The 19,170-nt window shown below is 44.1% G+C and overlaps 1 protein-coding gene across 1 annotated transcript; it reads left to right on the plus strand.

Moving 5' to 3' along the window:
- The first annotated feature begins 5,588 nt into the window (after nt 1-5,588).
- On the plus strand, nt 5,589-10,080 carry rergla (RERG/RAS-like a). Its single transcript, XM_080022521.1, has 5 exons — nt 5,589-5,666; nt 5,753-5,809; nt 6,445-6,518; nt 7,945-8,093; nt 9,051-10,080. Exons 1-5 carry the CDS (start codon nt 5,615-5,617, stop codon nt 9,334-9,336), a joined length of 618 nt encoding a protein of 205 aa, XP_079878647.1. The 5' UTR covers nt 5,589-5,614; the 3' UTR covers nt 9,337-10,080.
- Nucleotides 10,081-19,170: the final 9,090 nt, after the last annotated feature.

The raw sequence follows: 19,170 nt of genomic DNA on the forward strand, positions 1-19,170 counted from the left end.
GCTTCCATTCATAATTACTTTATTTGTCCAAAAAAAACAAACATCATCCTGGTCATGTCTGGGTGAGTTGGTGAGGGGGTACTTGATGCAGCTCCGTTGTGCCCTGCACCTCGGTAGCGTTATGTAACTGTCCTCCCTCAACTCAACATGCAGGCTCACGTCGTATTCCTGGTTGCAACCGTTCGTCCCACATTGAAATTCTGCTTCTGAAATTAATCCCCCCGCTCGGTCCACGAGTGGTCGACTCAAGAGGCCCAAGATTAAATTGACACTCTGGCGTACGCTGTTTACGATCCGCTCTGTCAGAGAATGTAAATTGTAAGCAGTGCTGCCAGACTGACATAAATACACCCAGCTTCAAACTGGGCCAAGGCAAATATGACAGGCACTCTGCGGGCTTATCCCGCTCCTCTGTATAATGTGAACGGGATAATGTGAGAGATAGGTGCTTTCTTCTCCCCTCCCCGAGACCCTGCGCTACCATGTATGGTGCAAAGAATTGCCGTCAGGGTTTTCGACGGGCGTTTTTGCAATCGGGGGTTCCGTTCAAAAGCGGTAAGTGTGTCGCCTTATCAGCACGCGTTTAAGGACACAGTTTGTCTTGGTGCCCAATGCTTGTCTCCTTATAAACTTTGTAAGGATAAGTAGGAGTTTTTAGAGACCTAGATTTACTCCCACACTAGCGAACGGTAAAAGCCAGCGTTTCCTTTTTTCTGCCTGACACTTTGTTTTACAATGAAATAATCCCACGGCACGCGACTACAGTATCCTTTAGGCCACTTAAAGGGCCGGAAACATGTCTAACCGTTTCTATCATTATGGTCTGCTGGTAGAGATGCAAGACCGAGATCGCAAATGATTTGTTCTTAGCGAGCAACTCTTTTAAATGACTCGTCAAAACAGTGGGCAATAATCTCTTGTTCTTATTCACACAGTCCTCCCTCGCTCACCGAGTTTTAAACCGACTCAGTCAGATGAGCCAGAGTGAGAAAAAAGAGCTGGAAAATCGGAGGAAAAACCCAATCTCAACAAAAAAAAAGAGCCAGAACCTTTCATCGCGACGAATAGCTGTCACTTTCAGTGGGGAAACTTGAGCTTGTTCCGATGAGCACGGAGCTGCTATTTTGGCTGGAACTGATGAATCAGTACAGCCTCGCAATTTTGATCTTGCAACCCATGAGCTAATCGTCATTATTGAATTTTTTCGGGGTGTGACTTTTCTCGAGCTCTCGCGACGCCCTAGTCGGCGTAGCGGTTGGAAAAAAACGCTGCCGCAAATTGAATAGTTGGGTTCAAGAGTGGGATCCTCCAGCTACGTTGGCCCGTGTACAAACCTGCAAACCGTGCTCTTGGCGGAAAAATACAAATAAACAGAAGACGGCGTAACTTTCACGCCCTGAAGGTGTTAAGCATTCAGAACAGAGAGGATACTTGTTGAGTGGCCGAGAGCGGATGAGGTGTCATTTGAAGGGAGGCTGGTTGTCCCTCCGCTTGGCCCGCGGCCGCCAGCACGCCGACATGTGAATCTCCGTCCGTCCAGAAGGTGTGGAAAACGCACTGGGCCTCCTTTGTGCTCCGCTCTCCTCACCGACGCATTGTTCGCCCTCGCCCCGAAAACCACGCCCCTCCTGAATGTTAAATCTTCAAAAGGCAGAAAAACGTTCAACCTCCTCCCTCGGTGCGCAGGGCTTTTCCCCACGTCAAGATGGAACAATTGAATAATAGAATATTCATCACGATGTGTCTCCAACGTTTGAATGTCATACGGTACACACCTTTTGGCCTTAGGCGCCTCTGTTGCAAAGTATCTTCCAGAAAGTGAAGGCTGTGTCTCTAGGGGAGAGAAGCAAAATGGACTGGACGACAAAGAAAGAGCTGGAATCAGGCAAGTTTCCCGTTGCGATTAGAAAACTTTGAGGGAATTCAAGGGACTTAAAACTGATTCAAATGAATATTAACGTTTTTAGTGGACCAGTCGCCCCAACAGGAGTCAGAAATTGTAAATCCTTTATATCCCTCTTGCTGCACCAAATGGCATCGAGTTGAAGTCATTGAGTAAGGGAAGAGTCTTCGTAGATTCTTTCTTCGGTAATAAAAAATATATATAATTTTAAGATTAGGAAGCGGCTACGTTTGTGGCTTTTCTAAAGCCATGACATCATCCCTATTGGATTTTATATATTGGTGTCGTATATTGGTGACTGCCACCACCCAAAACGCACCACCGTGTTGTAAACGCAAATAACCGAGAAAGAAAGAATGAGAAATAAAGACTGGCATCGGGTTTTGTTCATTAGTCGGTATCGGGAAGCTGCGATACGTAAACGCAACGTGGCCACCGCGGCCGCCTTCGCCCGATTGCCCCAACCGGGTCGACTTTAGAGGATTACGACGCCCACGACTCCCAGTGATCTAAAAACAAGACTTAGGTTCAGAAATGGCGGAGTTCTCCTTTAAAGGAGCAATGGACACTTTTTTTGCTTTTACTTATCCTCATGATGTTCACGTTGAGTGCAACTTTCACGGTTATAGAATAATGGCGCCATCGGTGTTTAGATTGGTTCCCTTTAAGCCTCCATATCATGATGCGTTGGGACAGCCACCGGGCAGCATCTCCCGGGGAAATGATGGATTGACGGAAGTTCAAGGTCAAGAGGTTTATTTGTCACATACACATACATATGGTCGTACATATACGCAGTGAAATGTCATGAATCCCGGTGATTACGCACAATAAGCTCTATAAATACTAAAAATGTGTCAACCATCGAATGAAATGACAGTGGAGCGATCTACCCCACGTCGATAACACACCCTTGTATACTTGTATTTGTTGACAGGCCCGACCAAAATAAATACAATTAAACTAAACCTGTGACAGTTTCAGTTGACCTCTTCAGTGAACACGCTTCTTTCTTCTCTCTGATTTCCAAAGTGGGGGCGGTCATTTACGCGGAGCGCTCTGAGGAAACCTAAAGCCAAATGCGGTTGTCTTTGCGGCAGCGGCGCAAAAGTTGTCTGCTGCCCCTTTAAGTAAAGTACAGTAAAATAAGTATAGTGACGAGCAGTGATGGGGTTTTCGGCTCTTTGTCTTGTGATCTTCTTGATCAACCTCTCGGATTAACATCGCGCTGCCTCGTTTGATCTGGGGGCGTGAGGTCAAAGGTGAGAAGGGTGGTGTTTGAATCAAATCAGACGAGGTTTCAAAGCACCGCCCTAAACTGCCCTGAGTGGAGCATGTGTGTTGAAAGGAGATAAACGAAATAATTGAGTCCAACATCCCCGTCAATCAAGGCTGATCATCTTTGTCCTTTTGACTTGCGGATGCGTTATCTTTGGTTGGTCTTGGGGGAGCGCTGTGTGTTCGCTGAGGACCTGCAGGGGGTCCGCCAATTTTTTTTTTTTTTTTTTTAATGTCAAAAAAAAAAAAAAGACAATTTAGAGATTTTTAAAAAAGCCAGACCATTTTTGATTCCACGTCACAGACACAACTTGCGCGTGGCTGAACGTCAATTAAAACACGTGATTTTCGGTTGGTGTTACTTTTGCTCGTACTAAACAGCCTTTAAAAACCCTCTTTCAGATTTGCGACTGTGGCCTGTGTGAAAACGTTCTTCTAGTCGTGAAAAAAGAGGAGCGGTGGATCCCTGTTTTTGCTACATACGGGCCATGTAAGACCAGGGTCTGGATTAAAAACAAAAAACCAACTGTACATATAGAAGTCAAACCTGGACTAGATTATATTAAAAAGCCTGAACCGTCACACTCCAGCTGTTGTTCTATTGGAGCTAAAGTAATGGAAATAAATCTATATGTGAAATAAAAACAGACAGGAACCCTAAGCATCGTAACTGGGTATATAAATAAATAAATGAGTCATGTTAAATATATATCTAATAAATAAAATAACAAATATGTTATTGTAGGCCAGGCTTAAAATGCAACATAAAATTGTATTTAAAAAAATATATATATCTTGGAGGGGGTCCCTGCTGTTTCTCGATCCACCCTGGGGTCCTTGGGCTGAAAAAGGTTGAAGACCCCTGATGTTCAGACTGACCTCACGGGAACCTCACGTGACGCGTTCATATTCACATCATTTCAGCTCTGAACGACTGAGGCGGTTGACTGCTTTACCTACGTCTACGTGTGGCTGGTCGGTCTTCCCCGGATGAGGAAGAAGAAAGGAGATCATTGTTCAACACCGTCAGAATGGGTTCATCTGGGTGAACACACACCTTCTGAAGCAGGCCCCTGTTCTGCGGGCGGCCATGCCGGCAGCAGTGGCCGCTTCACAACTCTGCCACACTCGTGTGGCAGGGTGTGAAAATCGTGTTTGTCTATTCAACGTATTCAAATGGATGTTGTGTTTTTTCTGTTCCTTTTGCGAGGTGCTGCTGTTCATTTATTCACCCTGAGATTAGAAATGATAACCCTTTTGTGGCGAAATATTGATTTTCATTTGCTATTTGTGATGGAACTGGTCTCGTTGGACCAAGCCCCATAGAATCCATCACACAGACAGACACTGTGGATTGACAGTACTGGATAGTACATCGGACAAAGCTGATATTACTAATTACTAATATCAGGAGGTGAGTTACTACTGCACGGTAACAAACGTTGGTAATCGTGCTGCTTCAGCTACAACACAACAATAACTTGGAAATAGGCCAAGTGATACGATGCAGCTTCAAGTTCGATCGAGATTTTATCACGATTGCATTATTTGGGCAGCGCCTTTTTCACGTTCCTACGTATTTTCGGTGCTTCAGAATTAAGGCATCGCTTTTGTTCATTCATGGGTTTTTTTATTTGCATTCCACACTTCACCCACTTCTGTTATGGTACATGTCTGTGCAGTACTAGGAATCAAATATATATTATGGTATCATGTGATTTTAAATGTACTATACTGCATAAACTATGACTCCTCACAACCTTTCGCATTTGTAGGAATAATACATAATAAACCCCTTCCATTTGAAGTGATAACTTGGCACGGATGCATTATTCGCCACTGTCACTTTGAAATACTTAGGTAGGTTGAGGCAGGTTCTGTTTACAATCAGAATATTCCTTTCACATTAAATCGACATAAACATATCCTATCATCCCATCGCCCCCGGAGGCTTTTTTTTTTTTTTCGGATGCCAGAGGCAGACTTTATAAATACTTGAAATAAAGTATTATTTGGCCCCGTCACCGTGACGTCACCCCTAACTCCCCCCCCCCCCCCCCGCCCCACGCCGCTATAACCTCCGTCGCACACGACCCCCGCGCTCACAGCACCGGGCCGGAGCTCCGCCGCCGAGGAAGCGCCGGCGCCAGCGCAACTTGGTCGCCGGACGCCACGGCTCCTCCCCGGCTCCTCCCCGGCTCCTCCCCGGCTCCTCCCCGGCTCCTCCCCGGCTCCTCCCCGGCTCCTCCCCGGCTCCTCCCCGGCTCCTCCCCGGCTCCTCCCCGGCTCCTCCCCGGCTCCTCCCCGGCTCCTCCCCGGCTCCTCCCCGGCTCCTCCCCGGCTCCTCCCCGGCTCCTCCCCGGCTCCTCCCCGGCACCCCGGGGAGTCGGGAGGGTGGTGGCGGGGAGCAAGCACTCGCTCTGCGCCGCCGACATGAACGACGTCAAGCTCGCGGTCCTGGGAGGCGAAGGCGTGGGGAAGTCCGGTACGGAGGCTCCCCTACAATTCCCGATAATTGCAGAACTGCGACGGTTGTGCTTCGCTAATCGCCGCGTTCCGGTGTGTTTACAGCTCTCGTCGTCAGGTTTCTCACCAAGCGCTTCATCGGAGAGTACGCGTCGTCGTCAGGTGGGCGTGACGTCATATCTGATCTATAATGGCAAATGCACCTCTACTTTGTTCGTTTTAAGTCAGTAGTTGTCGTTCAATCACAAAAAAAGAATTGAGTTTAAATGTGTGGATCCTCTAGTGGATTTATTTTGATTGTAATAATTATTATTATTATTATTATTATTATTATTATTATTATTAGGCAATGCAAGTTTGTTTGTACAGCACATTTCATACACAAGTGCAATTTGAAATACTTCACATGAGGCGGGAAATATGTTATAACAACGCAAAGAAGAATACAAAATATAAACCAAAAGTTCAAACTGATTAAAAGACATAAATAAGACATAAGACAAAAATAAAATCCCGATTTAAAACAGGCCTACACTCTGGTATATTGTCAAACCCGACTGGAAGCTCGGTAGGACCGTTACTCCAAACATAGGGGAAAATGTATAAAAACAGACAGAAGGACAATGATAAACATATGTTTTGAGCCGGGGTTTCAAAAATAGTAGAAAGGTATTATTTCTTATCTCTTTGCTCATAAAAACAGAACAACAGAAAGGAATTTTTTCCCCACAGCGTTTTTTCTTATTTTCTCTAAACATGTTCACGAGTGTCCTTCCCCTCCTCCTCTTTTCCCATAGAGTGTATCTACAGGAAACATCTGACCGTCGACGGGAGGCAGCTAAACCTCGAGCTCTATGACCCTTGCTCCCAGGTAAGTCTGGAGGTAGAAAAAAGCAAGAAACAGACTCTTCGCTCATTCGATTGGGTTGGTTTCCTGCACGGGGGTTGGCTTCCGGTGAACGATGAACAATATTTTGGCAGAGAAATGCGAACTATCAACCGCAACAGTAGTTCTTTCAAAATGTCATTCATTCCACATTTATTTAGTCCTGTAATTGTCAGTTCGCCGCTCTCCAGGAACTTGAGACCATGGAAACTCAAGGAACTTGTTTGTCCATTTGTGAATCAAGAGTCGAGACTCACTTAATGCCTGTGTGTCTGGCTACGGTTACTGAGTTACGAACTTAACAGATTATGGGAAGAGCCTTGTACTAGAGTGACTCCCAACCCCTGATCATTCATTTTCAATATTTGTTCGCTACGAACAAATCGTAGCCGACTCTCGCCTCACCAGCTGGGGAAAAAAAAAATCTGAAAACAGTTAATGATTACTGTCACTTGGAAACATTCATCTCACTTACAGCTGGCAAACCACTGAACACAGCCCGAGACGGGGATCAGCCAATAAATCACGGCGGCGCGCTCTCATTTGTCTGAATTAGGCCACAAAGCCCCACCTCATGGGGAGCCGGCGGCTTAGTGGAGCATCAGTTACGCCGCAAGGTCAGCGGCTTCTTCCTGAAAAGCTGCCAAACTGTACCCCGGGCTCGGTAATGCGTTTCTTCTGGGAAGTTCCACATTAATCACAACTGTCTGACATTGATGTCGCCGAGAGGCAGGGGGAATCGCAGTAATTCTCGATAAATGCATCTTCACTTTTTCTGATAATGGCACAACGTACATTTACCTGGCATTAATCTGTATTGAGCTCTCATGATTTGTACAGGTATAGTCTGTTTTTTTTTCTCCAGCCGATGCCGCTCTTTAGAATGAACTCACCGGGAGTTGAGTTTTGAGTGTACATGTGTGACCAAGGTTTGACTCTTTTTTGAAGACTTGGTCCGACTCTTCATTCGTTTCATCCAGTTGGTCCACCGAGGTTAGACCAACGAACCAGCCAAACCAATTGTCAATTTCAATTTTCATGACAATTGGCTAAAAATTATTTTGCTGGAGGGACTCCCGACTCCTGAGTCATTTAAAAGATCTGTTTGTTGCGAACTTGCGTCACTAGTCAGAGTCACTGTAGAGTTAAGTAACCCTGTTTCTGGGAATGAAACTTAACAGAGCCACCCAGGTTGAAACCTGAACACAAGCTGGAGTACGGGTCCGAAACAGAACTCCAAAAATCGAAACCCTTCCGTGCTTTATGTCACCGCCGCATTATTGAATCGCAGAAATTCGCCGGCCGTGTTCCGCGTTTCGACTGGAGTTATGCTTATGGATATGTTGGTATGTGGTGTGTTCTATGTCTTTGCACTTGTGTTAAATGGGCACCCTCTCCCTCTGGGTGTCAGCTCTGTGAGGGGAAGTCCACGCTGAGTGACCAGATCCACTGGGGCGACGGCTTCGTCGTGGTTTACGACATCAGCGACCGCTCCTCTTTCCTCGCCGCTCAAACCATACTGCACTTGATGAGAGAGACGCGCGTGGGGGCGGGCAAAAGGTACAGACACGCATGGCGTTACTGTTGCATACGAAAAATAATGCGAAAACCAGAATACCAGTTACCTTTGTGTGAGGGTGTTTGTGTTAGGGAGTATGAAAACAATCTATAGGAATCATATAGTTTGTTGTATTTTTATAATATGATTCATATGTGAACATAGAACAGTGTTTACTATACGTGTCGTATGTGCTTATGTAGTACCACGTAGATATACAATATGTTGTGTTACATGCTTTTTTATACACTAATACTATATGTTTTAAAATACATATAATGCAAAAGCACTAAGTCTCATGGCTTAATAAACTAACATAGAAACTTGAAGTTGTAGAGGTATAGTGTACAGTGTGCTTGCATGGCATCTATATATATATATATATATAAAGTGTGTACACTTGTATTTGAGAGAGTGGGAAAGCCTTAAAAATAAGGGTGCTTCGATTAGGGTTTTCGGGGCCGATCACCGATCGCTGGAAGCAGTATCGGCTGATAGGATCGTGTAGCATTGTTTACTTATTTAACTATTCTGAACAACACTGTATATTAATTATTACAATTAAGGGATGAGAAAGTATCAGGAATTGACAATTGTTTATTTTTTCGTCAGGCAACATGTGCAACATATTCCACTTTATGTTAAACATGAGGGGCAAAGCTTTGGATTTAGACGCCGTTTACACCTGACATTAACATGCGTCTTTGTTGATGACCACCAGTGGACAGCTGTAATGCCAGGTGTAAACGCACCCAATGCTTCCTTGATGTGCTTTGTGATCCGATCGCTTGCTTAAAAACAATAGGGATTCCCTGGTCTAGTGCAGTACAGTGGTATAAAACAAGAGCTTCTGCTAAATGGCGCAATGTGTGATATACATATACATATAATGTATATAATGAATTGAAGAAACCCCACTGATTTGTTGTGTGTTGCTTTTCCCGCCGTGTGACCCGCAGGGAGGCGGAGATGCAGGTCTTCCTGGTGGGCAACAAGCAGGACCTGTGCCATGTGCGCGATGTCCGCCGCGAGGAGGGCCAGCGCCTCGCCGCCGACTTCCGCTGCCAGTTCTTCGAGCTGTCGGCCGCAGAGCACTACCAGGAGGTGGCACTCATGTTCTCCAAGATGGCTCAGAACGTGGGCCTGGGCGGCAAGGTCAAGGAGCGCCGCCGCCGCCCCAGCGGCTCCAAGTCCATGGCCAAGCTCATCAACAACGTGTTCGGCAAAAGGAGGAAGTCAGTGTGAGGACTGTGACTGTGACTGTGTGACCTATTATCCCATCGGCTGTTGCTACTGATTAGCGTCGCTACAACGTGCTGTCGTAACAGTGAGGTATTTCTCCGTCGCACTTATTTAACTATCCGGCCTAGCTATTTCTGCGACGTGAACACTTCTCGATGATTCGCCTTTCAACATATCTCTGCACCATTCTTAATTATAAGGATACAGCAAAATACTGTTTTAGGGCAGAGCCAGTGCCTTGCTGAAGTCGCGCTGAATTCTAGATCATAGATGATGTACCGAAGTATTACTTATTTTTGAAGATATAGCCGTTGAGGGATTTTTGTTTTATTTTTATTTGTTGTTTTTTCACTGTACTTCCTGGTGTCACAACATGACACTCCGTCCCACTTTAAGAATGAACGGTAGGACTGAATATAAGAAATGTTTTTATTTTGAAGCCGGTAGTTGGACGTTACAGTTTGGGCTACAGAGTGTGACCTTCTCAACACTTTTATGTTACTCATAGTCTTTATTTTTTATTTTTTACTCAATCTCAGCCAGAAAGCCCGAGTGAGATATGAGAGCAACTGTTTGGAATTGACCAGCCAATGTGAATATGCTTAAATATGTATGTCTTCTATAATATAGTTAATGGAATTATCTGCTCACATTTCGCTTCTATTGGTCACGGTGATGTGATGAATACAAAAAATACAAATACGAAATACGAGGAAAACAGCACTTCGCTAACTGGGTTGTTTGATTAAATCGTTGCACTGAAGAATGTCCGTCCCAACTGTGGATTAGCATTTCAGGGCGATACAAAGTTACAAGGTATTATACAGTAGCCCTTGTGTCCACAGATCCTTCATTAAAATAATAATTCAATTCTCAACATTGTTATGCGTCATGCTTTTATTCGGTCGGGGGAAAGGCTCCGTCTCACCTGAGTAAACAAAGCGCAACAGGGCGTCAGTTCTCACGGCTTGCTTTACGAACGGGTTCTTTGCCGACGAAGGTAACAAAGAAAGCAAAACTCACCACTTACATAACAGTGAAATGATCTGCCGGTGCTTAGAGTCCCTGCGGTTTATCCCCCTGTCTGAGCAGGAAGGACTAATGTTACTGGGGGTGTTTAACATAATTTAGAGGGCATGGATGCAGAAGAAGCAGAGTGGTTATTTTATAATATTTTTATTTAATAGCTGTAGCAAGAACTGGAGTAGAGGTCATCAACCACCGTGCTTCATGGGCAATAATACAATTTTAAACCACTAAAGGCAATATACTGTAACCTGGCCTGGACAAATTCTTACCTACTTTGGACCTTTCTTTGGGTCCCGAGTTATACCTATATTGGTCATAATATTTTCAGGTTAGATGCTACTTCTTAAAGGGGACATATTATGCTCCTTTTCAATAAGTCAATATAGGTCTGTTAGGGCCCCAAAACAAGTTTTTTGCTGAAAAAAAGACTCCGATTATGCATTATACTCATTCTAACATGCCTCTTAACCATGCTGTTCCAGGAACCGTTACTGTGGGGTGGTGCCACCCTCCTGAGGCCCCTAGTTCAGTGAGCTAAATGGGGGTTTGAGCTTTACTCCGTGTTCCGTTGTATTGAGTCTGTAAACTTTCACTGATTTCACCTTATCAGTCCACCAAAATCTGTTTCTGAACAAATTGTAGGCGAGAAATAAGCAATCCAGTTGCTGAATCCTCACTCGCATTAGATCTACAAGGCCTCATTTAAAAGTTTGTTCAAGCCTCAAATAGAATAGAGTAGAAGTTCAGGCTCACAATATTTGCAATGGGGCCTATCACAATGTTGTTACGACACTGGGGAAAGGTGGACATGAGATAAGTCCATGCAAGTCAATAAGTTGAGTTTTATCTTGGATGAGTCCTTGTCAACTCGCTTCCATGTTGTAAATATATACCTTAATTTAATCAGGTTGAATTATTGAAATTGAAAAACTATTTGCCAAACTAGAACTGAGAATAAATGGAACTAATTATATGGAACCAAACAAGTATTCAGGGACCCTTTGGCCTTCTTCATGTGTTCTCAGTCCAAAATATGAAAACATTTGACATACTGCCGACCCTTGGGACATTGTATCTGTGATAAGGTCAGAACAGAGACCTGGGATCTGTTGGATGTAGCCAGCAGTGTGAATGGCCGACATATGGCCATGGTTATGCCTCGTAAAGATGGAACGGGGTAGAGGCGGTGAGGGTGGAGGTAGGGACGGCAAAATGTGCACAAAACACAGCCTCAATGTGTTATGACAGTAGACGTTATCATCATTCCGGGGGTATAGGGGCAGGCTAATCCATTCCATTCCCCGCTAAGCCCCTGTAAATTTCACTCACGTTGCTCAAAGGGATCAGCGTAATTGAAAGGTGAATGAAAAGATCTTTATATCAGCCCCAAAGATCTCCCCCTTCGGTCTCCTGGGTAAGGTCTGTGGTCTCAAGTTGAATACCCGAATCGGTGGGTCTCAACCGGTCCCGGTCCTTAGTCAGTAAGTCACGACCCAAATCCAATTTTGCATCTCGTTTGACCATTCTAATCTAGTTCACAAAGAGCAGTATACAAAGCACAGCTTTGGAAGTTTGGGACGCTTCAAATTAGATTTATCTAGATCTTTGACGTTGCGGACATATCCACCCAGGAACGAACCCACTAGACACACTTTTGGATCGAGGACCACTGACCTAAATCGTGACATTCTTAATTTTTTACAATGCCATAAGTGACTCGAGTGGTCATTTGTGTGAGAAAGCTTATCTTTTGAAATCCAAACATATGCGTTAACACATGTGTTGGGTGGGCTGGGGGTGGTGAAACCTGTTTTGAAGTGGGTGACTTGATATGGGGCGCTAGTTGTCGCTGCCCTACAGAGTACCTCCTTCAAAAACCTCCATTGCAAGGCATGGCGGTGATGGATTTCAATGGTTTTCTCGATTGAACAAATCTGGGCCCAATGAACGTCATCTGAGCAGTTTTACATTCCTCTCATCTGACGCTTTCGAGACGCCTTGAAGACACGCTTTTCGGTTTTGCTGATTAGTTGTCAGTTCGCTGGCTGACGGAGGAGGGCTTTGTATGGAAACTCCTTGTAAGTGAAACTGGAGGAACAAAGCAATGGTTACTAAAGGTGCACCACAAATATGGATGAACCACAAATTTTTCAAATGAGGAACTCTTGAATGTCAATGACAAATGAGCAACACATTTTGCTTTCTTTTGCCAGGTGGCAAATTTTTTCGTGATATTAACAGCAAAGCCCCGTTGCTCTTAAAGGTCCTCATCTGAATGCAATTTTGACCCACAGTAGACCTACATGGTTGTCCACAAATCCTTTATCTGTTCACTAGCAAAGGGTTTTTTAAAGGTTCCTACAAGGCCTATTCAATTGGCGGCCAGAGGGTCAAATGTTGGCCCCAGCATCAATGCAGGCTAAACTTGAACTTTAGTAATAGACTGAGGAACAAAAAAATAGACCATTGGTTTACAGCCACAGTAAATGTGACTTTGATATTACATTTCATAGACGCTTTTATCCAACTTACAATTGTTCAAGCACTGACAGACGCAGCCATCAGGAGCTAAGTGTCTTGCTGAAGGGCACTACAGCATGCTAGCAGGAGGAGCCTGGGATTGAACCAGCAACCTTTAGATTACTAGACTACCAGCTCTACCTCCTGAGCTACCATCCCCTCGGATGGACAGATAAAAATTGCAATGGAAATTGATGACAATTCTTTGCAGACTATGAAGGTGTTTGGTCATGATGGACCAACTCAAACGGCTGTAGGAGCCCCACCAAGTCCCCCTGCGAGCTTTACCAATGGCAGAAATAACCTGGGCCATTCAAAGCAGTGCCAGCATTCTTCCTTGGCATCCACCACGGGGACTCGATCTGTTTCGCCCGCCCGCGATAATGACAAAGTCAAAGTGGAAAACACCCCTCCTCTGTCTCCCTACCTCTCTGTCTCTGCCTCCCTGAACACGTGTTCAGGGAGGCAAACAGAGACTGAGGGGCAGTGAGGTGCCGACACGGCTGGAGCTTTATTATTGAACCCTCAAACAAAAAGGCTTGCTGGCCAAAACGTGAACATAACGTATTCAATAATTAATCAGAGTCTGTTTGGGTCGCGATCTGGTCCGCAGTGTCTCCTGCACCATGTGTCCACACTGCAAGACAAATGACACATAAGAAAACTCTCCCAACTGACTCCGACCAATCAGCAGCAACAGGCTGATCGGCCGAGTCAGAACTGCTGGGGTATGGGACGAAGCCTGTGCTGTAGCCTGCAGACCCCGGCTTAACCATGCCCCCTCATCTGCCACATACCCTCACCGCCCGACCTAGGCCGGGGAGCCATCCGGCCACCAGCCCACTCCGAGAAGTGGTTACTTGACAGGGCCTGTGTGGGACAGGTCGTTTTAGCAAGCTCCGGCCCCAACTCCTCCCCCCCGATCACCGTGGTGGCCAGAGATACGGACACCCTCTCCCTCCACTCCTATAGGAGGTTAATGTGGTAAATCTGAGTCACCCCACCCCTGTCTAACCGCTCGACCTCATAGTCACCGTGTGCCATGCAACACTCACAATTCCCAACAGACCGTAAGTGCACTCCCCCAGCGTCCTTCATTAAAGCGGCAAACCTGACCAATCCGTGCCCAAAATTAGGGAGTGCGAGGAACTAACTGCAGCCTTCACCTTATGCTTTTTCCCATGGTAACGAATTTCGAGCCGTACCACCGGATACGTGTGAATATCCCCATGCACAATCTCCAACTGTGACACCTCCATCAAAGCCCGGGTCGAACCAGGCATTGCTGGACCATCGTCTGGAACAGCCAAAAGTGAGTCCAGCAAAGCCCGATGTCTACCCCCTTGTAATCTTACCGGTACGTTGTAGGTCCCTTCCTCACCAGTCCCGGCGGACCAGCAACCCGAACCCCCTGTCCGACCTCCATCAGGGGACAATCCCGCTGGATGTGATTGGGTTGCCCGCAGCACCAGCACCACTGCCCAGGCGTTTGAGCAGCTGTCTGTGGGCCTGCTGCAGCGCCGCCCTGGGTGTAAACAGGGGACAGAGAAAGGACACTAGGAGAGAAGGAGAGAAGGTATCCCGCGGCGCCACAGGTCCCGGCTGGTAGGCAACCCCCCTCCCATCGAGGAGGAACTGCTCAAACACAAACCAGGTCGATGATCTGGACCAGAGACCATTCACCCAGTCGCAGCCACCTCCAGGCCACGTCCCGTTGGTGTTGGGCATGAGCGAAGGAGCGGCCAGAGGTGGCGTGGTTTGCAAAGGAAAGCGTACCAGGAATGCGTTGGACGTTAATGTAATAGAGGGGGGAAAAAATGGAAATTAAAGGGCTTGGATTGTTGTGTTCCAGTTGCTGTGCCGACAAATGCGGTGAGACATCCCATCCACTCAGGGTCTGGTAATAGAAGTGCAGGTTAGTCGACGGGAAGCTTGAAGGCAAAAGGTTTATAGATGCTGTTTCAAAGTGAAGAGATGAAATGCATGAAACTAATGATTGCCAGTACATTTTTGTGCTGTCTGAATTACTTAGTGAATTGCTTACCTACTCTGAATTACCACAATATATCTTTAGCCGAACATATCTCTCCCCATCCATGTTTCCCCCCATCACAATTCAGAGGTTCCTGTTTGGAAACCTGCCAGAGGTTTGTATGAAGAAAAAACAAAAATAATTATCTGCATATTTATATATTTCCTGAATTTTCCGCATTAAACTAATTTCGATCAACTGGCCTTTGGCTCCCTTGTTAGCAATACCGTGCTTAATGCTATTGTGCTATTGCATTGTATTATATTGTAGATCCTTCGGTCAGATGCAAGCAATCATTCAGAAAATGAATCTCATTATATTATTATTACACATGTGGCATGAGTAAATCTTATCAAAAAATCGTACTTAAAAAAAGTGATTAATTGAACCTCACATGCAAGTTCATGTATGAATATGAATAAGAAACATGTTCATTTTCAAAAATTATGCGTAACTTGCGGGGCTAGTTCTGTCAGACAACTTGACTGCACCACACATGTCTTCATGGTCCGGCTTATTTAAGCAGCAAATAACCCTATATTAGCATGGCTTGAATTGTGCTGAAACTGGATAATTTAGTAAGTCTAACATTGCCCGTGTGATTATATTAGACCTATAAAACATTTGACATAATTGCAATGTGGTTTCCAGCCTGGATGGAGTTTGCAGGTGCTTCCGTTTACAGCCGTCAGAGAACATCGCGTGTTTCCTCTTTCCTGAACCCGGGTGATAAATAATCATCCTCCATGCAGTCGAAACACGCCAGCCAGCTTAATTCAATCATTTTTTTTCCAAAGACCAACCTTTGAAGTAAATCGGTAAACGCACCCGCCATCAATTCCACAAGGGCAATTAGGTGCTCGTTCACTTTGTTTTATCGGGTCCTGAAGGCTCCCATAGCGTGGGAGATGAAAGGCAGCAGAGAGAGAGAGAAAGAGAGTAATCACTGTTGAGGACGTCAAATCGCTGCTGCCCGTATTGAGCTGAAAACGCTCCAAATTGCTCTGTAATTGCAGGAAGGGAAAATCAAACTCTGCCTTATTTTTCCTCATTTCTCAACATATCACATCAACATTATGCCTATAGTAGAAAAAAAATCTCATCCAAGGATAATGCAGACTATGACTACTACTACTACTACTACTACTAATAATAATAATAATGAATCTAGCTGCAGGCAGCAATACCCGGGGTCCAGTTTAGTTGTGTTAGATACGTACTGCAGTAATCCGGATTATGTGCCATGTAACACAAGTTATATTTTTTGGATTTTTACAACCACTTTGAGACAAACCATGGATTTATATAGCATTGGTTCATGATGTCACCAAGTGACTGTGTTCTCAATGTAACGCCAATGTCCTTCAATTTTAGGTGAGTTGGTAAAGTGTATTCAATATTTCCTGATACAAGTGTAGAATGTGCGACTCAAACTTGGATGGCAACACGTATGAAACATTCCGATTGTTGTTTGGGAAAAGAACTGGGAAACATCTTGCTTCCTTGGTTTCATCCGCCAATAATGGTACAGGGTTGTTCCCTTCTGCTGGTGCTACAGACAAGATAACATCACAGTGCTGCTCTAATACTTTCTGTACAATATCAACTGGTTGGAAACATGTATCTGTAAACATACCATGTTGCTGTTTATCAGTTAATGTTTCATCAATATTTTCATCTTCTAAACTTAAATCTGCATTTTCAATATTATCAATGCACATGGCTTCATTATCGTTGTTTGTGGTTTTTGGATCTTCTTTAATTTTGGAAAGAGGATTATTCCATTCATTGTTAAATTCTACATCCTTATACCACTTGTCATGTATTCACAAAAACACCGACGCCGACTTTTGGCTATTTTACGGCAGCTGGAAAAATAACAAAAACAAACTCTGTAATTACTTTGCTTGGCTTCTATTTTTCCTGACAAATTTACATAATTAAATTAAATGTTCATAAAACAGTCTAATTTATATGATTTATTTTTTGAGATTTTTGCTTAAATTATATTTTCCGTGAGTAATGTTTCACTGAGCTACGAAAACGTTGTGGTATTTCTGTGAGTAATTATCATTGCACGGCTTCTGACGGCACTCTGGATCTTGAACGTATCACTCAGTCGCATATTTCAGTGGTTTTCAACTGAACTAGGTCACGAATTTTGTGGACTATATCAAGAATATGATATGAATATATCAATTGAACAGATCTACTGACATCTACCAGGTAAAAAGCTATATAAATAAACAGGTAAATTGATAGTTTGGTAACGTCGAACAAGTACAGAGGGACAACTCCACACCGCACAATGGACACGGTCAAAGTGGACATTCTCAATCCGAATCTGTACATTTATAGTTAATAATATGATGACGTCATAAGGTGTCTAACTGTAAATCTCATCTCGTCTTATTTATAAATAGTGACGTATCGGTTTACCAGTACAGCTGAAAATTTGGGGTCAAAGTTGTTCGGTTTTTGACTAATATCTTCTCCGTAGGTGATCGAATTTAGATGAAATTTAAACCACAAGATCCTTGTGACATAGCAGTATAAACGACACATCAACCTTGTTCGTAGGTTCTGGTGAAGTATGTCTTCCAGATAGACTTAGCCGGGTTGGACATATTTTGGCGTGAAATGCATTGGCCTGTGTCCATGAATTTAGATGAAATACGAAAAACCAACACAAAAATACCAAAATGTGGTTTTTCTGTGAGCAATTATCATTGGACGGCTTCTATTTTAACGTCTCGGTGGATCTTGAACGCATCACTCAGTCGCACATTCGAGTGGATTCGATTCAACGTAGTCACGAATATTTGTGGGGCTACTGTTTTTCGTGTTTTTCATGAATTCGTCAAAGTAATGGGGACCAAAGAAATAAAATATCAACCGAACAGATCTACAGACATCTACCAGGTATGAAAGTACATAAATCTACACGTAAACTTATAGTTTGTCATCTCGAACCACTATAGTCAATAGTTTGATGACGTCATAGTGTCTTACTGTAAATCTCATCTTGTTTATTTTGTTTACAAATAGTGGTTAGTCAAGCAGTACCAGCTGAATATTTGGGGTCAAAGTTGTTCGGTTTTTCACTAATATCCGCTCTGTATGTGGATCGATTTAGATGAAACTGATATCATTGTTGTGTTCCCGATACTTTAAGCTGGGTTGGACATATTTTGGCGTTAAATGCATTGGACCATGTCCCTGTCTTTTCCACTAATTTCTGCTCCGTATATGGATCCATTTGGATGAAACGTATACCAAGAGGTGTTTGTGACATACTGGTTTAAACAGGACGTGTACCCTGTTAGTAGCTTCTGCCGTTGTTTTGCTTTAAATTGTTTTTGATTAAAAAATTCTGAGAATTTTCCCAGAACAATATCAATAGGGACTGGACCCCTAATAATCATCAAGTTCAAGTTCAAGTTCAAGAGATTATTTGTCACATACATATACATACGGTCATACATATATGCAGTGAAATGTCATGACACTCGGTGATTACGCACAATAAACTCTATAAGCTCTGAAAATACTAAAAAATACCAAAATGTGCGTAATCGATACAAGGTGCTCATCATAATATTGAATAACAATATTTGTTATTGTAAATATAATAACAAATATTGCTGCAGGCAGCAATATATGGGGGTCCATTATCAACACCAATTACAAATTTCCAAGTTCCCATGGAACGTAGCATTAGTTTGTGCTGTCGCTACTCTTTAGATCAGCATTATGTCCAAAACAAGTTACATTTTCCAAGTTTCCCATGAACGCAGCATCAGTTCACGTAATGGGTCGTAACTCGAGTTTTCCCAAGTCCTGTTGACACGCAGCATTTCGAATACGAGCCAAACTTGTTGCATGTTATGACTTTATCCTAAAAATGAGAGGGTGGCTGTCCACTACTTGTAGTCCTGCCTCACCTCTCTGATGAAAGAAATCACTCCGTGTAGAAGATCCCAACAACACGGTTCCATTCAAACGGATGAAACACTGCGTGTCCCTCAGAGACATTTCATCAACTTTCTCAACTTTGGGGACTAAAATAAAACAGACACGACTCAGACCTGTTGCTCTGGAGCTGCAAGCGAACTCCATGGGTGAGGCCGCAAACACGGAATATGTTTTCGACTGTTTTTGACTCCGACAGTTTGTGTGTTCGGACTGGCTGGAATGCCACATCAGGGACATGGCACCAGGTTAGATAGAACAGAATGAGTTTATATTTAGAAAAA

This window comes from Zeus faber, assembly GCF_960531495.2.
Source record: "Zeus faber genome assembly, chromosome: 21".
Lineage (NCBI taxonomy): Eukaryota > Metazoa > Chordata > Actinopteri > Zeiformes > Zeidae > Zeus > Zeus faber.